The 23,154-nt window shown below is 37.5% G+C and overlaps 1 protein-coding gene across 5 annotated transcripts in view; it reads left to right on the forward strand.

Annotated features, from left to right (window-relative positions):
• Atp8b4 (ATPase phospholipid transporting 8B4 (putative)) overlaps positions 1-23,154 on the forward strand; it is a 214,355-nt gene that overhangs the window by 53,376 nt on the left and 137,825 nt on the right. For 4 of the 5 annotated variants that reach the window (XM_047542231.1, XM_047542234.1, XM_047542232.1 and 1 more), the window contains 3 exons: positions 4,981-5,094; positions 8,329-8,427; positions 11,279-11,340. In XM_047542231.1, coding sequence (XP_047398187.1) covers positions 4,981-5,094; positions 8,329-8,427; positions 11,279-11,340 — 275 coding nt within the window. Of the gene's footprint in view, positions 1-4,980; positions 5,095-8,328; positions 8,428-11,278; positions 11,341-23,154 lie in introns of those variants that run through there. The other variant, XM_047542236.1, reaches the window with a different exon arrangement.

The raw sequence follows: 23,154 nt of genomic DNA on the forward strand, positions 1-23,154 counted from the left end.
CTTGAGGAGAGGGGAGGAGAAGGTGGGGCTGATTATCCTGACAGCAGAGGAGACATCTGCTTTGCAGTGTGCTGGGGTGAAGAGGGTGGGCTGTAGAGGCAGAGTCCCTGGATTCAAATCCAGGTTCAATCATTTGTAAGCTGCATAACCTCATGTAAGTTACTTAATCTCTTTGAATGTTGGATTTGCCTCCTTTATAATGGGGATAGTAGTACTTAATTTCAGAAGGATGTTCTGAAGATAGAGTGGGCTGTGGCATGTAATGCTCTTAGAATAGTACCTGTAATGGCAAATATTTGCTATTATTATTATTATTTGTCATTACTCTGCTACCACTCTGTGGTGGAAGTTGCCCATCATCTCTCACCTGGAATAATTCAAAGACCTCCTGGTTGCTCCTTTTGTATTTATTCTTTTCATTTTTTTTTAAATTTTTAAAAAAATTTTACAGACTGAATTTTGATTCATTGTGTACAAATGGGGTACATCTTTTTGTTTCTGTGGTTGTGCATGATATACCATTTGTGTAATCATGCATGTACATAGGGTAATGATGTCTGTCTCATTCCACCATTTCTCATACCCCCCTCTTATTTCCCTCTACGTATTTATTCTTATGTCATCTCCAATTTCTTCTCCACCCTGAAATCTTTAAAATAAAAAATTCCATCAAGTAGCTGTTTTTCTTTAAAACCTTTTGGTAAGTCCTCCACTTCTTAGTATGGATTCCTAGAAACTTTTCCTTCTAGCCTAGGTTGTGCTGACCTCTCTAGTCCTGACTCCCAATCTCTTTTAGGGAGGAGGCCATCTTCTGTCTACCTCTGAGCTTTGTATTAACGTGTTTTAGAGGAGCAAAGCTTTGTTCTCATCCTGAGGTTGAAAGCCATGCGGAAGGCTCTTTACTGGTGCTGCCCTTACCTCTGCACCTCTTTCCTCATGGTGCCTCTTGGAGTCATTTTCCTGATGGTCAGTCTTATAGGAATAACTGGCCTTGGCTTCCCCTTGCCTTTTGCCCTCTTGGGAGTGAGCTTCCCATAGGGAGTGGATGGTTTTCATGATCCCCTGGGGCTGGTTCTTTCCCACTCGGTAGAAGGCCTGCCCTGGCCCAGCATGGTCTGAGATGATGTGCTTCAGTCTATTTCATCATGGAGCCAGTTGGCTAACAAACTCCCACCATGGCTTCTAGCCTGGCTTCCATTAGCACCAGAGATGCCACATGGATTCTCCTGGTGCTACTCCTCTCCCTTCTTTCCTGGATTAGATATTTTTAGTATTCCATGGTGAAGTAGTTCTAAGATGATAGAGAAAAGATCTTCTGGGCTGTATTATGGAGTGAGTTGTACTAAAATTTGACCGTAAGCCCATAGACCAGCTCATCAAAATTACTAAATATTAACGTGTCTGATTTAAGGTCTTCCCAAAGTTATATAGGCCTGGGAGCTTCCAGGAAACTGAGGCAGCACAAAGGTCCCTCCCTTCAAACCCCAATTCTTGCAATCAAGTCAGAAAGATTTCAGACATGTCAGAATGAGTTTACTGAAGGGATAGGAAGGGAAAGGGGACACTCTTAAGGGAGAGAGTGGATCCTCTCAGAGAGGAGAGGGACAGTATGCCTCTCCTGCACTCCATTTTTATTGGTGATCCAAAGGAAGTTTCTGGAGAGTCCTGCCCAAGTTTACCTCTTGACTTTGGACTGACAGCAGGATGACATCAGACTTTCAAGTCCCCACTGCCATGACAACTCTAGGTCACCATGATGACTGAATCTAATTAATTGTATTCTTAATCATAAATTCTTAAAGATTTTATGGATAGGAGGAATTATCCTTATCTCTCTGAGTTTCAGGATCACAAAAATCTCCACTTTCAGGGTAACTTGGGTTTCTCTTATTAACATTATTTCGGGCCTGCATTTCTCCTGCTGATAACAGATAGTTTGTCAAGGAATGTAACATATCCAATCCACTTAAGGCAGGCGGGGCTGCAGGTAAATTGCTTCTTGGAAAAGAAAGCATGTGGGAGTCAGCACAACGGGTCCATTTTATAGAACTATTCCCTTAACCTCATGTTCCCATCACTCACATGTCTCTCCTGTCTCTAATACATTCTTGAACAAGGCCATGGATATGGCAACACGTTTTCCTTTTGACAGAGAAACAAAGTAAAATAGATGAACCCAGAGATTGTCCAGGAGGGGGAGCCCTTGTTCCTTGCTCCCGAAGATGTGCAGGTTTGCATCATCTGTGACTAAGTTACAACAGAGCCAGAACAAACATAATCTCTGTTATATGTCAAGCTAAGTAAATAGGAGAAAATTGTCATAGTTTCTGGTTGACATTATCACTTCATCCCACAAAATTAGCTCTTCACCTATATGGAATTCAGGAGAGTTTCTTTATAATTCTTGCTATGGTTTTTACTGACACAGATGTTGTGTCTATCCTTTTAGCAAGATGTAAGTTTAACCTCTGTTTTAGTTTTAAATAAGAAGCAAAAAATAAAACAGGATTAGGAATATGAAATACTTTTGGTTGACTGTTTTTTCTCTCCTTTGTTTTCCTCTTCTCCGGAATTTTCTCCAAGTTCCCTCTTGAGGGAAACATGACATGATTGACAGTTCCCACATCCTTCCTTCCCAGCCCAACTCTTGAGTAGGTAACACACTGCAGTAGTCATCTTCAGCTAATAGAGCAGTTTTCAGCACATTATGGTGATCAGACCAACCTAGCTTGAAACTCTTCTCTTAACCTTCTTCTTACTTTTCTACAACTTATAGCCCAGAGTAGGACACCTTGATTCCTGGTAAATGGTCAAAATGGTCATTTAACAGAAGATTTTATCTTCTTTAAACAGGTAGCAGTGATTACTAGGAACTTAAGCAATCTCATTAAAAAAATCTATTTAGGGCATGTTGATTCTGAATTTTAGCGGGACTTATCACACCAACATTTTTTTGCTGTCTTTGTGAATAAAATAGAGACAAGTAAATGGATTTGTAAGTGGTTATATAAAATGTATTTAATGTTTTATATAATACCTTAAAAAGGTATTAACATTGATCTGTAGAGAGATCTCTGGTAATTTACTATAGCTTTATTGTTTTAATGAACAATATTTTCATCTGTGGCCATGTCCTTTATAATGCATTTGTCTATGACTTTGGAAGAATATATACAAGGTATGTGCTTGAAATTTTCTGATGATGCAAAGCTGGGAGGAATATTAAATACATTATATAGTATACTCAAGGTGTAAAAATGTTTTTTCCTATTAGTCTTATGTAATAGGAATATATGAAAGATCTTGCACATTGATATTAAAAAATTAACTGCAAATGTTAAGGAAAACTGATTTAATAGTGGTTTATGTAAAAGTGATCTAGGGATCTTAGTTGATTGAAACTTAATATAATACATAGTGAGATATGGTTTCCAAAATGCTGATGAAATTTTAGGGCACGTTAATATAGTAATTCAGAACACTGGACATCAAAGTCCCTACAGTACATGGACTGGTTGAGCCAAGTCTGTAATTTGTGTTTGGTTTTAGGTACTTTGTTTTAAGACAGATTCAGAGAAGTTGGGATAGATCAAGAAGAGGCTGGCCAAAAAGAAATGTCTACAAATATAGGTCATGGAGAAAGACTGAGGGGTTTAGGAATGTGGATTAGATTAAAGGAGTTCTCTGAGAGGTCTTCAAATATTTGAAGGTTTCTGGGCATGGTGGTGCATCCCAGTATCCCAGTGAGTTGGGAGGCTGAGGTGGGAGGATTGAAAGTGAAAGTTAGAGGCCAGCCTTGGCAATTTAGAGAGCCTCAGAGTCAAACTAAAATGTGAAAAGGGCTGGGGATGTAGTAGTAGAGTGCCACTGAGCTCAATCCCCAGTACTGTAAACAAACAAACAAAAACCAATTATCAACATGGAAAGACCTTAGACTTGGTCTGGGTAACCACAGGGATGGAATTCACCATATTGCAAGAAATTACAGGGCGGCAGATTTGGGTTTCTCATAATATAGACTTTTCTAGTAATTCCTATTCTTAAATAGGGACAGGTTGCCTTTCAAGGAAGTAAGTTTCCCATCATAGGAGACCTTCAAAGACAGTCCTAAGGGCCCTTTGTGAGGCTCCTAAAGGACCATGATTCATGAAGGTGGACAGGATGATTTGCATACAGATTCCTTCCAATGAGTAGGTCTTTGCATGAATCAGTGCCAGTATACAGTAGGTACTTAAGCAATACCTATCAAAGGGATAAATGCAGAAGAGTAAAAATCTCATCAGTAGACTTTTGCAGTTGATATATTTTTTTAGCCTGTTGGGACTAATGACACATTAACTAACTCAGGCTGACTCCTTCCTTCCTGGCGGATGAGCAAGATCAAGGCCTCAAAGGCGGTTTCAAAAGTTAATGACGATAAATCGGACCACCTTCAGGGATTGGTTAACAACAGTTCTGCGAACGTGATCAGCTCGTGCTTGCCATACAGTCCTATGGGACTCTCGCCTGTGTGAACCCCAGTGCCTTGCTGACCTTTAAGCTGACTGGTTCCCACCTAGCCTCCACCCTACATAAAAGCTGTGTGACTTCCTCAATAAACTAGTTCCTGCTGTGACTGGTCTCCCTGACTTATCTGATTGTCCTCCACCTGGAGGCCTGGGTACAGGCGGTCAGTCGGCCCTACCTTTCCTGGTCTGACCTTGTTGGGGAGTGTCCCCTTCCCTTGTCGCTGGTCGAGAAGAGCAAGGGGGCTAAAGACCCCAACATTAGCCATGGGTGATTTTTATGACACCGCATAGTCCTTTCATCTACTATCAAGAGTATGTCATCTTAGGGCTTGGGCTATGCAGAGTTTAACTTTTCCTTGATAACTGGTTTCTCGTTTTTGCTCTGGTGTGACTCATGCTCATTTTTGTATGTTTCAGAGCTATAATGAGCAACACCTTGCCTCATACTAACGTGATGTTATTTCTTTTTCAGGATAATCGTATCCACACATCCAAGTACAACATTCTTACCTTCTTGCCAATTAATTTATTTGAACAGTTCCAAAGAGTGGCAAATGCCTATTTCCTTTTCCTTCTGATATTACAGGTAATGTTTGGGTTATAATTCTTCATTTTCTTTTAAAAATATTCACATAATTTGAAAAAGTAAGTTAATTTACTCAGCTAAATGTTCACGATTAGGTAAAACCATTCTTATCAGATTTTTAATGTTATTATTGCTGTTTCTCTTCACAAATGTGGGAGTGCTAGGAATGGGTAACACCCAGGGAATTCATCATTTTAAACATTGAGGTCATTTAAAAGAGAGTCTTGCACTTTATTTGAACCAAACCAGAGCCTAATAATAATGACTGTTCATAGCCTCCTTTCTTTCTTTATCTTCCTCTCACGGTGAGAGTGTGGGGATTACTAGAGTTGAGGCAAAGAGCCTTCGCTGACTAAGACTGAGAAGGTTGCTGTACTTAATTTGGCAAATTTCATTTTGATCTAAAAACAATGACACATTTTATGTGTATATAAAAATGAATGTTTGCTGTATGTTATTTCACTGTAGAGTGACTAGTTTCAAGTGGTTGATTGGTTAATCCCCTCTACCCATCTGATTAAAATTCAAACTGAAATGAAGTTTTAGCTTTCACTGATATTTGGGGAAGGACAAAGGTATAGATCAAGAAAGATGCATGTACACACACACAGACACAGTTCCTGTTGGTCGGTTATTTACTTAGTATTCACAGCAGATGATTTAATCAGATCACACTGGTAGATTCAGAATGTGCTGGACTTTGTGTTAATTTTAAGAGATAAGAAGATAGGTTAGATATGTGGAGTCTAGATTTACAGCTTTGAGTAATATTTTTCTTTAATTGAGTATTCGTATTAAGAATCTTTTGGTGGAAAGTGACAGAAATCTAAGTTAACTTAATCAACAGGTGAATATATTCAGGGACGTATCTCCTCCAAGTGTGGTTGGATTCCCAGGCAGTAACAATTTCATGAGGATGCAGCTTCTCTACCTCTGTTCTTGTCCCTGTTGGTCATGAGGATTCTTGTGTAAGTCCTCTCTATCTGGTGGTCCTGGCAGTTTTAGACCTATCTTCCTTGCTCTCCAGCCCAACACCAATATGGACAGATAGATGGATAGATGGACAGGGAGAGAAAGAGAAGGGAAGGTGTGTGGGCAGGGGAGACACACACACACACACACACACACACACACACACACAGAGAAAGAGAGAGAGAGAGAGAGGTGAGAATATTACTTTTTCTCTCTAGCAAATATCTTGGGATTATCTCTGATTGGATCTATATTCTCATTACTAAACTGATCACTGTGGCTCAAGGATTTGAGACAGTGATTGACTTGACCCAGATCATGTGCCAAAATGTGGAGTCCAAATGGAATCGCCCCAACAAAATTACAAGTAAAAAATAGAGGGGAAAGGAGAGTTCCTTAAGAGTAGCGATAGAGTTGAAAAAACTGATCAGGAAAGACCCTCCAAATCAAAATAAAACAAATAAGCACAATTAATGAACAACCTATCATTTATTGAAGAAAACATAGAATCCAAGATTTATTTTCCCTCTCCCACAAAACTCCTTTTGGTTTCTTCATATAACCCTTCACATGATTGCAGAACTTTGGATTTGTTTCTCTGATGACTTTCTTACCTGTGGTCAGAGCCTCTAGTTCATACAGTTTTATATTCAGAAAGAACATTTGAGATGGTTCAGACCAACCTCCTTTGGTTGAAGAAATGAGAAATGAGAAATGAGATCCAGAGAGGTTAGGTGATATGTAAAACTTTTGAATGAGGTACTGAGAAACTAGGAGTAGGAGCCAGCTTTTCTACTAGTCCAACATTTTTACTGCCTCCTCAGAGGAGTTTTGTTTAGTTTTCTTATCCAATTTTTTTTTAAATTAATTTTTAATTGAGACATAATAATGTATATCTTTATGGAGTACAGTATGATAATTCAGTACATATATACAATGTGTGAGATTAAACCTATGTAATTAGCATTTCCCTCTCCTTAAACACTGATCATTTGTTTGTACTGGGAATCTTGAAGTTCCTCTATTCTATTTATAAAATACATAATAAACTGTTATACTATACTTACCCTACTGTACTCTTGAATACAAGAAGTTACTACTCCTATCTAACTCTCGGAGGCTTTTGAGATTTAAAAACATATGTAGAAATTGTTACATAAAATTCATTTTGTTTAGAGGTATTTAATGTGGTTTGATCTCCATTCATTGACAGTTTCCACTTCATTCTTCCTTGCCTGGTGGCCCCAAAACAGTTCCAAAATAAATCCCATTTGAAAATCACTGATCTGAGAGTCATATCAACTGTTATCATTGCCTCTCTTAGGTGGATGGTTTGAAGGTACAGGCACAAGGCAATAGACTTTGGAGTTAAGGAGATGTAGGTTCATATTTTAGAAGTGTGTGTTTTTGACCCAGTATTTGACCTCATGGATACTTCATTTATAGAAGAGGGATACAATACCTACAGCTGCAGCATTTTCTAACTCTGGGTCATCATTCCCAATGTATTCTGTTGAATATGGAAGGGGTGTTTTTTACATGGAATAGAGCCGATGAGGGTAGTGCACGCCTGTAATACCAATGACTCAGGAGGCTAAGGCAGGAGGATCACGAATTCAAAGCCAGCCTCAGCAATCTAACAAGGTCCTAAACAACTTAACGAGACCCTGTCTCAGAATAAAAAATAAAAATAGAATAAAAAGTGCTGGGGATGTGGCTCAGTGGTTAAAGCATCCCTGGGTTCAATCCCTGGTACTGGGAAAAAAATACATGGAATAAAATACCCTTGGACTAATGCAGAAACAATTATAGCACATAACCTAACTCAGCAAATTTTTCTGGGAATCAAATGATATTTGGAAAATACCTGGTTTAGTGTCCGGTGCAAGGTAGATGTTCAAAGGATCTTGCTTTGAGAACTGGTATGAGAAGGAGTTGGTAAAATTGTGAAAAGTTAGATGAGAAACTGAGAAAGACAGGTGACATTTAACAATACGGAGAAAGATCACCATCTGTGAAGAATTTCAAAAGTTTACTTCTTAACTTGTTTTAAAAATTTCAGTTTTTTTTTCAGTTTGAAGATTGGCAGAATGATGCTTCTGCTCTATGTGTCTTATCATTGAATGCAAACACTGAAATTATTGGGGCATTCTACATTTGTACAACAGAACATAATCACATTAATATCTGCCAAGTCTTATAGAATTAAATAACAAAATTGGAATGCTAAGAACCCTAAACTATTGGAAATATTTATTTCAGTTAATTCCAGAAATCTCCTCCTTGACCTGGTTTACTACAATTGTGCCTCTGGTCCTGGTGATAACTATGACAGCTGTCAAAGATGCCACAGATGACTATGTGAGTATTTGTTCTTGAGCATGCTCAAGGTCTCAATTTCAATGGTGACCTCTCAGAAATAGAAAGTGGAGATCTATTTGAAGTTTTGAATGAAACTCTTTTGGTCAATACCATGTAATTTTTTTCTATTTGTTTTGCTATCTGCTAATGTCAGTATCTTAGAACCCGTGCCTCTTTAAAAGCAAGAGACCTTCAATATCTGGACTCACTCCCTTGTTTTATAGATGAGGGAACTAAAATCCATAAAGAGCTTGCAATTTACAAATGGTCATACCACCTATTTGTGGAAAAGCAAACTGGATTTAGAACACGACATGCATTCACACAGTGAAGTATTATTTATCTTTTATCAGATATCTTTGTCTAAGTTTGGGGAGTTGGTAAACATTAGGCAGTCTCACATACTGTGCTCATTATACTCGGAGTTTCAAAATGCCTATCTAATTTCATGGTGCACATTGTTACTCTAACATTTGAGGTTGAATTTAGACAATGATACCTTTGGAGTAAATGTGTGGTTTCTCCATATTATCTGATCTTTCAGGAAAATGGTATTCATTTAGATGCATGAGTTCCTACATAATGTCCTTAAAGGTCTTATTTATTATAGTCACACTTCATTGAAGAATAAATGGTTGAGTAGAAAAAACATGGAGGAAGACATCTTACCATACCATTGACTAGCAGTAAGTGAACCTCTGACCCTTCCCTATTCTGTGTGATGGAGTTAATGACATCATCACTGTTGGGAGAACAAAATCAGACGATGTGTGTAAAGCACCAGATAGACAGCAGGGCTCACCATGAGTACACTATGAATGCTAGTCCTCTGCTCCCTTCCTATCCTGGTGCAGTTCTCCTCTAGGAGTAAAAGAGTCAGCTTGGGCCTGAGAAGACCACGTCTTCTTTTTTTTCTTTTTTGCGGTGCTGGGGATTGAACTCAGGGCCTATGTGCTTGACAGGCAAGCACTCTATGAACTGAGCTATACCCCCAGCCTGAGAAGACCACTTCTAATCCTTCTAGACTCCATCTGCTCCAATACCAAGACCCTTTACAAAGCCTGAGTGGAAGTGGGAATAGTCCCATCCTGGAGCCCAGAGGTGGGTTGCTCAGATTTTGAGGAGGCGGTGAGCTAATTTGGCCTTTTTCTATGATGCTTCACTACTCAATTTAGAGGTTAGTTTTTGTGATGATATATGCCAGTGTAATAGCTGAATATCTTTATCAGTAAGGGTCTTGGTAGGAGATAGCTGTCTCTCTGAAATGGGGAAGACTGGAGAGTTTAATAAGGAAGGGGTCATTTACAAGGAAAAGCACCTAGTATAGCAGCATGGGCTACCCTGCTATTATAACTAGTAGGCCTGAAGAAGAAAGGAAGGAAGCAGTTACCAGCCCTGGAACTATAGCTGGGGCTGTTTGCTGCCACTGGGGCTATCTGTAGAGGACACATTGCTAATTCAGCTAGAAGGAGGGGAGCAAATACCCTCATTTTACTCTTCTCTGACCCTGTGATCTTCATTACCACCTATTGGCCAAGTGCAACCAGAAACAAGACCATAGGGGGCAGCTTCCCATCGGAACAGGGCAACATAGAGAAATCAAAGGTAAAGATATGGAGAAGCAAACAGAGAATGTACAGCAACCCCACAAAATAACCAGGCACTCAGATGGAATAATGTTTCCATCTCTAGTGTTCTATTGGTAGGAAGAATGGACTGATTCAATTTACTCCTAAAAATTTACAATATTTTAAATTATTTTAATCAAAAATACTAAATAGTTTTGTTTTCTTATTTTTACTGGTAATAGCCATTAACTTATACCTGTGTAATACTATGCAATTCTATGTATCAGGGATAGCATAATAGAAAGATTGGGATGGGTTTTGGAAAGATAAAGAAAAAGGAAAGGTTTGGTTGAAGCATTTTATATGTTGTGATGTTGAAAAAGCATTTTGAATTAGAAATATATGATTACAGTCTGTGAAATCAAAGTTTCATGTCTCCCAAAATTACCCCCTTTCATATGTGCATATAAGCTAATATGCTGAAATAACTTTGTCTCTATTTTAATCTATTACTATTTATACTATTGTCTATTACCCTTGTCTCTAATTTAGTCTGTTACTATCTGATCTTGACAATTCACGTAGAAACATTTATCTCAATGGCTCCTAATTCTGGGTCTAGTGAAAAGCTTGTAACATTTGGATTTTTCCAAGCAATATAAGATATTTACATTACTGAAGTATTCAATAAGAAATATGATCTCTTGGGCATAAAACATAAATCCACACCAAATGTGGTTCAGTATTGTATTCTGATTTTTGTTTTAAATGCTTGGTATTTCATAAGATCACTGTTAACAATTAGAATTTCTGGAGAATAAAAATACATGTTGTTACAAGTAATTTCTTGACTTCAAAGAAATCCATAAAACAGAATCAGGGATGTTCCAATAAAGTATTGAGCACATATGTGAGAGAAATGGAAGTCCCCATTCCTGGTTGGAGTCGTCAAAATTAACGTATGGTTTTCTCTGGGACTATGTGGCAGAGGAAAGAACATATTGTCTTCTTAGAAGTGACTAAAAATGTGTGAGAATTGGAATTGCGAGCGTAGCATGTGGCTAAACTTCTTCCACTGGTGACGCCCAGAGTGAGGTTTAACAAGATGAGAGTTGATTTAGATTTAAAACACGCAGCTGGGTTCAAGGTAAGCATAACCGTGCTCATCTCAGGCAGATGGCAGCATTGTCCAAACACACAAACTCAAAATATTTCCAGTGCCCCTATTTGGTCTGACCAAGTATGATTTAATATACTATCTCATGAACACTTTGATTTTCCAGTTCCGCCACAAGAGCGATAACCAAGTGAATAATCGGCAGTCTGAAGTGATCATTGACAGCAAGTAAGAGATGCATTCTTTGGGTTATTATTATGATTTCTGGGGCCCCAAGATTGGTCTTGACAACTGGTGGCTTTCTTTTCTAATTAAATGTTTGTTTCCTCCCTCCTTTAGTTTATTAGCTGTTGAAATATAATTCCATTCCATCTTCATGTCTTCTTTTCATACCCAACCAATACTAGTGCTACTCACTCAACTTCTGCTTTGAATTCCTGTGGCTTTTCTTTTTATGGGACACAGACATATCTTTGTCACTTTTCATTTCTAGATAGAATACTATTTAGAAGTGGCATACATGCCATGCTTTATAGATTTCATGAGTATTTGGGTCTTTTTAATTTGGTAATTTCTGGGGAAGATTGCTAGAGAGACTTCTGGCACATCAAGTGATAGCAATAAGAATGTTGCATTCCCTTGAGAGTTGAATTTAGAATATATTGTTTCCCACATCATGAATTTTTCATTGCATTTAAATTCATCCATTAATAAAGAAATACTTTGGGGGAACAGTACTAGAATCAGAAATGCTTTATAACACATGCATTTATACAAAGCAGTGAAAATACCTCCAGAAAACTTGGCAAGAGTAAATTTCAAATTTTCTTTCCATCATTTCTTGTTTGCTTTCTCTCTGTGCCCTCTTTTTGCTAATGATAACACGTGGCAAAGTAAATTTGTAATGTATTTTTTAATCCATAATCTGGCAGTAAATCATGCCAGCCAAGGAATTTTGAATTATTTAGATGTTGTGAAAGAATATAATTTTTAAAGAGAAATTAATAGAGCAAATTAACCTCATGTGAGAGAAGATTCCACAAAGTGATAGACATATCAAGAGAGGCTAGGTAGCTGAGATAATAAGCAGTAAGATTAAAGTAATTAATCTCTTTCTATAACTAATATGTTGACTGATACTATTAATGCAATGAATTCCTATAGTTTTTATTGCCTTGTTTTAGAAAATGGTATTTAATGAAGAAAGATGATCTTACTCTAAAACCAGAGCTGTGGAGACAGAGCCTTGGAAAGCATAATTCTGGTGTGACAGAATAAGCCATAAAGATGCTAGAACCATCTGGTTCATTTCCAGTGCTAGCAGGTTTTGAATTGTTGCCACCATAGTGTGGTGTGAAAAGCATGCATTTTGCACTCTGAGGGAGTTAAGTCTGAGTTTCATTCTGCCCTGAATATTTCTGTGGTCTTGGGCAAGTTCCTAACCTCTATAAACATCAGATTCCTCGTGTGTAAAGTGGGGTTATGATGGGGTCTCTTGCATGGATGGAGCTGCTGCGAGGGTTCAGCTACTATAACATGCTTCGCCTGGCGTCTGGTGTGTTGTCAGCATTTCCACGTAGCCTGTTATTTCTTTAAGGCATGGTGAGTCTTTGTAAGCTAATGCGGGTATGTGGCTTTGAGCAGTATTTGTTGTATGTCTTGACTGTCTCGAGTCTGGAAGTTAGATTTGATGTTCTGACTAATTCTCCAAGGAACATTTGATAATCAGTTTCATTACTTTGTATCTTCTCATATAAAGGGTGTTAAAATATATACAGTGACATAAATAATTTGAACCAATGGTCCTCATGTATCTTTTTATGTTCTCAAGCTAAATTTTATGGTGATACATGGATAGCGTTAGATATTGGGACTTCTATCTGGAGGCCATGGATTAATCCAGTACTTAGATATTCAGAAGCTTGGTGACTAGGTGTCCCTCACACATGCTTGCTATCCTTATCATCATGATTAGGAGTAGTATTAGTGTTACTTCCACTTGAAAGATTACCCATAATTCTCCAGGGCAGGAGTCTTCCCCCTTGGTCATGTTTCTGTCCCTTGAGCCTATCATGGTATTTGTTGAATCTTGGAACTGAGCTGTAGCAATCTTGCTGAAGGGCAATCTGCCAGAGGATGTTCTATGACATTTTGCTAAATCCTATCACTAGCCAATTCTGGTGGTTGTTATGATGGCTTTGGCAGAATGTGCTCAGGCTCTGGAGACTGACTTTTCACTTTTTGGATTTGGAGATGCTGGGGAAATCAAATGGGCTCAGGTCTGGGATGTTGCAGAGAGCTTCGCATCCTCCTTCAGAGTTGGTGGGTCTACTTGGTTCTCCAGTGTCTTTCTGGGCTCACCCCTATGTATATTACTTCTCAGAACTTGTGCTTGCCACCATCTTCAGAACCCTGGCCTTGGGTTCTTGGAACCAAAGATTAACTGGTACAGGAGTATGAAAGAGCTGCTTAACTGCCTCAAGTTGGACTAACTCTGAGGTTAAGTTATACTCCTTAGCACCCCTCCATATCAGCCAAAAGATGAGTCTTGCCAGCAGTCACATCCTTGCTTTGCTGCTTCCCTTTTTCTGTGACATTTCTCATATTCCTTACCAGTTATTCCCAGTACTTTCTTAATTAGCCACTTGCACTTGAATCCTCATCTCAGGATTTGCTTCTAGGAATATAGATTTAAGATAGTGGTTAATGCTTAATTAAACCCATGACAATATTAATAGAAAATATTAAGAAAGTGTTTTGGACCTCTCCTTGGCACCTGTAGGTCATGATCAAAGAATAAAATTAAAATGGCTGGGTCTTGGACTCTGGGAGTATGGGCATTGCTGGGGGTGGGTGTCACACTGGGTTGGGTACTGCTGGATACATGTGGCTTCCTTTGTGTGTTCTAGGCAGAAGGTCTTAGACTCAGGGATTTCCATGCTAGTGCAGGAGAAACTGGCTTGTCCTGGGCGAGGAAAGGTGCAGTCAGCTTTGGGGAGATGGTCCCTGAGGAGGAAGGGTTATGTTGAAAGTACTGATTGGGAGACTTGAGCCTTTGTAAGTGATTGCTGTGTAACACTGGATAATTAATTTTTCCTCTGGGCTTCAGGTGCCCTTTCTCTTATACTTAGAAGCGAAGAAGGTGGGTGGCTACACTCACATTCACCACATATTTATTGTGTGTGGGCCAGTGCTCTCTGTTTAACTCTCATTTAACTCTAGGATACAGGCAATAGTGCCCCCATTTTAAAGATGGAAAGACTAAGGCTCAGAAAGGAAATGACTCACCCAGGGTTCCACAGCAAGCAGGGGCCTAAACGAGAGTTTGCCTATCCACTCATGGTACAATGTGTACATGTGAACTGACCAGGTCTTCACTATTTATTTTGTGTTTGAAGGACTTTGTGTAAAATTATATAAATGTAAATCATTACATAACATATATGTAGTTTATCTATATGCAGTATACACATGTAAATAAACATATATATCTACTTTTGGTGCCAGGAGCATTACTCATCTTCATTCTTATTATATTGAACAACACAGCATTGTAAAACTGGGTCATAAAATATCCATGGAAATAAATGAAATCTTCCCCTTCTGACCTTCGTTTTCAATTTTGCCTTTTTTGGTCACTCATTTCTTTCATATCAGGACCAATCTTCTGCATCTACAAACTGTTGTAATATGTGAAAGTGCTTAAGAAATGGGTGTTGCATTAACCATTGATAAAATCTTTTGATGACTTTAGTTGTAAAATCAAGTAGAGGTGGCATGATTCCATATTGTAGAAATAAATATGACAGCTATAGAGGAAGTACACACTCTCAGCCCTAGGCCACAAAATTCTGTTTGCAGGCGGATTCTGTGAATATCAGTAGATATTTAAATGTTTCACAAGAGAACATTTACTCAAGTCATGCTAACTGTCTTTGGCCACTATGGGAGCAACAGGGTAGGTTGTGACTGGTAAGAGGCACCCTGAAAGTTCCTGCAGAGGTCATCTGCTCCCACACTCCTCAACCTAGGAATCATGTTAGAATAATACTGAATTCTGTATAATTATGCAAACAAATATATTATTTCAGTGGAAACAACTTTTTCCTTTGCCCAATTGACTTTTCCACTTTGATTGAGTGATGACTCCCATCGAATATTAGGATTTAAGATTTTGTTTCATTTATTCCTTTAGTGTCATAAAGAAAAAAACTATGTATATGTATATTTATGCATGTATGTATGTTTGTTCTATCTATTTATCTATTTATCATCTATCTATCTATCTATCTATCTATCTATCTATCTATTCCCTAGCCACAAGTAGCAATTAAACTGAGGGTCTTAGAGGTGAGAACTTGGTGTTTTTGAGTTTCCAAGATGAGTCTAATATGAAGACAGGGTTGAGGACCTCTAATCAAAGCTATCTCTTTATCCATATCTATTTCTCAAGCCTACATATCTTTAATTTTAAGACACTCAAGGAAATGAATTTCATTTATTTTAAAATAGGAAGCATAGTTTTGTCACATAATAAATATAAAGGAGTTATTGTGCAATGCATGTTTACAACTTTTTTTGTAGGGCTCACATTTTTAGTTAAACGCTGGGTCAATCAATAATTATTTTTGCCATGTTTTTCTTTCCTTCAGAAATACAAGGTTTTAGTTTTGCCCATTTCTTTCTCCATTACATGCATTGTCCTCAGTAAGGAATCACTTACTGACTTGCACGTATTTATGCAACTTCCAATTTTTGTTGTCCTATTCCATAAAAATGTCTAGTCATGTAGATATTAAACATGGAAAGTGATGTGCAGATCTTCTGCTATCCAACTAAGTAGCCACTAGAGACATGCTTCTGAGTACTTGGAATGTGTATGGTCCAAACGGAGATGTGCTGCACGTAAAAGTACTGTGTATACCAGATTTTAAAGACTTAGTAAAAGAATTTTAGCTATTTCATTAATAATTTGTTTTATATCAATTCCATTTTGAAATTATAATATTTTGTATACATTGGGTTAAATAACATTATTAAAATGAAATTTATCTTTTTTTAAACCTCTTTTGAATGTGGTTACTAGAACATATTAAACCACAGATTTGTGGCTGGCATTCTATTTCTATTGGACAGAGTTGCTCTGTACTCTAGTGAGCAGTGAGAAACTGAACTCTGCTAGGAGTGTGGCCTCCCCAGATGCAGCTCAGGATTTTCTGTTCATTCTTCCAGGCTGCCAGCATCTGTGGTTTGTGTCACTCTTAACAAATAGAGTCGGCATCCTTTTTTCTTGTGTTTTTGTTTCCCTAACACTTCTTTTTTTTTCTTTTTGTTTATTTATTTTTATTTTTTATTTTTATTTATTTATTTTTTATTTTTATTGTAAACAAATGGGATACATGTTGTTTCTGTTTGTAGATGGAGTAACAGCATACCATTTGCATAATCATACATTTACATAGGGTAATGATGTTTGATTCACTCTGTTATTTTTTCCTTCCCCCACCCTCCCACCCCTCTTTTCCCTCTATACAGTCCTTCCTTCCTCCATTCTTGCCCCCCTCCCACCCCCCATTATGTGTCATCATCCGCTTATCAGTGAGATCATTTGTACTTTGGTTTTTTGAGATTGGCTTATCTCACTTAGCAAGATATTCTCCAATTTCATCCATTCCCTAACACTTCTGAATGTACACTTTTGCATTAGAACAATCTGAGATCAGATTTTCCAGTGCAATTACCTTTCTTTCAGTTAGGATGTTTCCCTGACACCTCTAGATTTCAAACTGCACTTGATCACCAGCCCTTTGTGCAACACATTCCACTTTAAACTCTCTTTGGTATTGGTAAACTTTGCTTAAATCTCCCAACCTCTCACAGAACTGTGCCCATCAGTTTTCGATTTTATTTTGAAATTGTGTGCATTATGGGGAAAGATAAGAATTTCCTTTGACTACTGCAGAATATTGTCTCTGCACTAATCAAGTCTGATATTCCTGAATGCTGTATAATTATGCAAACAAATATATTTTTTCAGTGGAAACAATTTTTCCCTTTGCCCAATTGACTTTTTCACTTTGAGTGATGACTCCCATCAAATATTAGGATTTAAGATTTTGTTTCATTTTTTTCCTTTAGTGTCTATTTTTTCCATTGCAAAAGTAACATGCTCATTAAGATAACTTTGGAAAATAAGATTCCATTGTGTCTATATGCCACGTTTTCTTTATACATTCATCTGTTGCCAGTAAATGGATGCAACTGGAGAATATCATGCTAAGTGAAATAAACCAGTCCCTGAAAACCAAAGGTCAAATATTCTCTCTGATATGTGGGTGCTAACCTATAACAAGGGAGGTAGGGAGGGGAAGAATAGAACTTCACTGGATTAGACAAAGGGGAAGGAAGGGAAGTGAGGGGTGATGGGAATAGGAAAGACAGTAGAATGAATTGGACATAACTTTCCTATACTCATATAGGAATACACAACCAGTGTAATACCACATTATGTACAACCACAAGAATGGGATAAAAGTGGAATGGGTTATACCCCATGTATGTATAACACATCAAAATATGCCCTACTGTCATATATATCTAAAAACAACAAATTTAAAAAATGAAAAAAAATTAAAACTGGCAATTCACAACAACAAAATAATTAAACAAAAACACCTCTGCCCCCAAAAAGAGAAATTTGGAAAATAAGATAAAAGTCCAAGGAAGAAAATAACATCCATTCATCTAGAATCCAAAAGTAATTTTCATTACTATTTGCTTGTATTTCCTTCCTTTTTTCTATGCCAAGATTTATTATAATCATGTATGTATTTCTTCTTGTTTTCACTTCACATCATTACAGTTTTTCTGGTTTTATGACACATAATTTTAAAGGACTGCATAACATTCCTTTGAGTATATGTCTCATAATTCATGTAACCATTTTTTGAATGTTTAGTCTGCTTTCAATTTTAAAACATAATTTATTGATCTTTCTAGATTGATGGAGTTACCCTTTTCCATAAGACGAGGTTTTTGTGACATATTTGTGACATATTTATGTCTTTCCCATAAGACTAGGTTTTTCTTTGTGACATATTTATGAAAATCATTTAGAATGGTTACATGAATTTTTCTTTCCTAAGTAAAGAAACCTGAAGTATCATTGTTCAGACCACTGACAACAGTCTTCATCAGTGCATTAAGATTTAAGTGTGAGCAAGACCAGATTGGGTATATTGAAAAGCTGGAAGTTTGCATTTCAATCATATTTGGGAGTTTCCTGGGTGGATGACTGTCAGAACACCAACAAGTTCTAAGTTTATCTTTTCTTAATCTTAATGCAAGATAAAAAAAAAGTTCTGCTTTAAAAAATGTATTAGTGACACATGTAAATCCTCAAACTTCAATAATTTGAAATAGTTTGGATAGAAGTTTTACATTATAATTACTAAACATATAGTACTCATGTGAAGAATATGAGTAGAGTTCCTGTGGTAAATTTGGACAGTAATTCAGAAGTGTGTCTGGCAGATCCTTTGGATAGCTATGAAAGAACCTTCTTTATCTTACCAGGTTAGATGCACGTGGAGCAATAGTCAAGAGCTCTATTATTTATTGCTGAATTCCTGGGAATAACTTATTCAGGAAGGGGTGTGGGATAGTCTTCATATGTGGCATTACCTTCTGCTGAATTTTATCCAAAATGTCAATCTTGGGCAAGAGTGAATTATTATTCTTATTAAATAGGTTCTTATTTTTTCTGCACCTGCAATAAAAAATACCAAAGATCATTGAACTTAGTGCATGTGCAGCTGATGCACATTCTTTCTGTGTCTTGTATGTGGGAGAGCAGAACGCTGTTGATCCCATGGGAGAATTGATGCATCCTCTGTTATCTCATTTCAATTACAGATTTGCATTTGGAGTGGAGATGTCTGTGGTTAAACAAAAGGGAAATTACCAATGCTCTGAAGTTCTTTTTTTTTTTTTTTTCTTTTTCTTTCTTTCTTTCTTTTTTTTTTTTAATCCTCAGTTTGCCCAAATTATTTTTACATTATGATCATTCCATTCGGTCCAGGGGACAGTAATTTAGGATCTATATGAAGAGACTTGCAAATTAGAAGGTAAAATTAGGGGAGAAAAATGCTTGATTTTTTCTTTTCTTATAGCAATACTAATGAATCATTTTTATGGGCTTAAATAATGAGTTCAAAAGCAAGCTAATGGGAGTAGTTTCAAGTGCTGTTTGGATGCAGTGAAAGACCAAAAGTGAAATTAATTTTTAACTCATGTTGATAACTCACAATAAAACTGTTTCAAAAATAGTTTCAGTCTCAAAAAAAAAACTAATTTTGGTTTCTTAAGTCTTGTGTTGATCATTTCTTGGGCAGTTTCTGCTTGTCAACTTTGCAGATGAAAGGGTCCATTTGCCAATGGGCTGATTTCTGTATGTGAGCTGTGAAATTGTTCTTATAAACAATTTTCTGTGGTAACCAATTATTATGTTGCAAGGGTGCAATTTTTTAAAGGTTGAATTTCTAAATGGTGACTATTTCCCCAAATGAGGTGCATCTTGAAATAACAGGAAATTATAATACTTTCAAACCTCCGCACATGGAGTTTTCAGTGGCATCTTCTAATATCTTTTTTTAAGGTTTATGTAACACAGATGTTAGCTGCTCCCTTTTTTCTCCTCTTAAGGCTCCTTCAAAGAACTTCCCCACATAACAACCTTGGAGGGTGAGTTAGAGTTGACTGCATATTTTGTGGAGGAGATAACTGAGGAGGGTCACATCATACAACCCTTTACAAACAATGTGGAATCCCCATGTTTTTCTTCCCCAGAAGTTCTCCTTCTCTGCTGCTGAACTTTTTAATCTCACCTTCACCATTCAGTATTCAATGCAGTTGGCTCTGGTCTCCTCTCTCTCAGTAGCTGGGGATTCTCATATTTATCTCACTTTTATCACTCAGTGTACTTTGAGTCTTATTCAGCTCTGAGCTCAAACCCATTGCTGCTGCTTACCAAGATGGCAGACTCTTCTGTAACCAGGGCCCACTTCTCTTAGATGACAGAGGACATTAAAAGCATATAACCTTTGTAAAAACTTGATTCTCTCACTTTTTTAGAAACAAGTCTAAGCTCCTCTTCTTAGTTATCATAGGGAGGAGGTTAGGATTTCCTTGGGGAAAAAAACCCCCACAAACCTCTACCACAGAGGCCTTGGAGATATTAGAATTTTAACTTTAAAAATGTAGTCTTTTTAAGATCTTCAAACCTGAAAGCTAAAAGAACTTATAATATTATAGTGAATAGATTTGGTTTCAACCAGATCTCAAATGTCGTTTATACCAAACCAATGTTTTAGGGGTATTTGACTAACTGCTTAGCCCCCATTGATTTTTCACGTAGAAAATACTACAGGAACATTTTGCTTTAGATTTACAGAGGCAATCTCAATGGTAAATTTCTTCCATGTATTTTAAATTTGCATATGATCTGTCTGTAGTGGGTAGAACTTTTAAAAAATTAAAAGATTGAATGGATTTATGTAAAATGTAGAAGTTATTCTTGATTTCATTTCCCAGACCTCAGTGACTATAATTAATTTGTGGATATATTATATTATATTGCCCCCTCCTCCTCCATTTTTCTCTTCTACTCCTCCACAAAATTTGTTTTAAAAATAACTGAGATTATGCCATAGCCTACTGTTATATTTGAATGTATGTCCCCCTCTCTGTCCCCAAAGATACATCCAATGGAATTTGTGAATGTAACACTATTTGGAAAAGAATGGGTCTTTGCAGATATAATTAAGATCTTGGGATAAGATGATCCTGAAGTAGGGTGGGTCTTAGACCCAAATACAAGTGTCTTTGTAAGAGAAGGGGAGAGATGGAAAAGAAGGTAATGTGAAGAAGAAGGTAGATAATGAAGTCATATAGCCCTACCATGAGGAATGCCAAAGGCCACGAGAAACTAAGAGAGAGGAATGGAACGGGTCTTCCCCCAGAGCCTCCAAAGGGATTGCAGTCTTCTGAACATCTTGATTTTAGATTTCTCATCTCCAGATTTACAAGAGGATATAGTTCTGCTGTTTGAATCCACATACTCTGTGGTAATTTATTACAGTGATCCTAGGAAATTAATACTCACTTGTTTTAGTTTTCTCTTGACAAGTTCTATGTTTGTTCATTCTTTCACTTCACAGAAATTTATTAAGTGCCTGCTGTGAGACAGGCACTGTTGGGACTACAGAGTTAAGACATAATTTCTTCCTCAAATATAAAACTATTATGCATATATGAGTATGATTAGCTTTATCTCTGGAATTGCCAGGACTCTTATATTTCATTTTTTTTGCTCATAGGTAAGGCATCTAAGGAAAATGACTCATCTGATTAAGTAAGTGCAGTTTTCAGAAGTTCTTGTCAATACACAGGCTCTGAAGACAAAACAAGGCCAGGTGTTAGAAAACCTTGGTGGGATTTGGGAAACTGGTTGAGAATGGTGCTTTGAATCTGTAACTCAGAGGAACATTGGACCACTTTTAAATTAAACCATAGTCTCAAAAACTAAGATCTGTCTTCTCATTCTATGTTAGGAAGTGTTCTAATTCTACTTTTTGATATTTGGCAAGGATTGGATATGTCACACTGGAAGGGAAAAGAAAGGATGAGGTTAATAGCAGAAAATAAGAGTAACGATCTCTAAATGAGATCCAAAGACTCAAAAGAACTTGGGAACTGTTGGGACTGTGACAATGACATTGTCAGCAACATACAGAAAGAAAATCCTGGCAGTGAATTTGTGTACCAAAGATAAGGAAAATAAAATTGAGAATGATGCTGAATGTTGCAGAAAGAATGATATAGACTCCAAATAATGGAGAAAAAACAGACTTTGAAGATGTGAAGAAAGTTGATAGTATTTCTATATTGAGAACATATGGTGTAATAAAGTGTGTTTTCTGTAATCTTTGGAAAATAAGTGAGCATTTCTTTATAATAAATACCTATTGGAATTTTGGGGGGGATGGTACTGGGAATTGAACCAGGTTTTGCACATCCTTGGCAAGTACTTTATCACTGAGTTGAGTCCCCAGTCCTAAACCACACGATTCTGTTTTTTTTTTTTTTTTTTTTCTTCTTTTCTTTCTAATGCTAGGAATCAAACCCAGGGCCTCATGCATGTTAGGCAAGTACTCTACCACTGGGCCGCAGCCTCAGCCCTACCTATTAAAATTTCAATTTGCCTAACATTCCTAGTGTTAAACCTAGTCTTGGGACTTATAGGGGATAAAGAAAAGCTACAGATTGAAAATGAAATTGGGATTAGAGAGGGAGAGCCCATGAGCAGCAGTTGAGATTTAAGGGGCTATGTTGGCAATAGGGGATGTTTTTCATTCAGATCATCTGATTTGCTCTGTGAATCTATCAGCATATGCTAGTGCTTCGTTAGGATGTGCAGTAGAAGTTTGATAGGCACACTGAGCACACTGGCAGGGAGCCATGCTTACCACTCCATTCAATCCACATTTTCTGTAACACTTTTCTGTACCAGCCACTGTGCTAGTTACATGCGAGGGATTCAGGGATTAAGTTCCATTTCCTTCCCTCAAGGAGCCTGGAGTCTAGGGAAAGAGCTAGAAAAATAAACTGACTATAATTTTACACCGACATGTGGCATGATAAGAAGAACCATGAAGTGTTCTAGGTGCACCCACATTGGTGGGGACACTGACACAAGTTTTGAGAGGCTAGTGGCAGGAGTATCATTATCTCAGAATAACCATGAAAGACTATGCCCTCAGCAAAGATCAGCTGTGGAAGAGCTAACTGAATGGTGGTGGTGGGGTGGATATGAGGGATAGGGAGAGCGGGGGAGAACTAGGGAAGATGCGAGGCCTTAAAATATGATTAGATCTTCACAGCTTCATTTCAGAGAGAGGTTAAGAACATGCCTGATGAGAAATATGGATAGATGAGCTAGCATAAATCCATCCTCTCCCATTCCTCCCGTCTCTCCAACTCTGT

The sequence above is a fragment of the Sciurus carolinensis genome, chromosome 2, assembly GCF_902686445.1.
Source record: "Sciurus carolinensis chromosome 2, mSciCar1.2, whole genome shotgun sequence".
NCBI classification, from domain to species: Eukaryota; Metazoa; Chordata; class Mammalia; order Rodentia; family Sciuridae; genus Sciurus; species Sciurus carolinensis.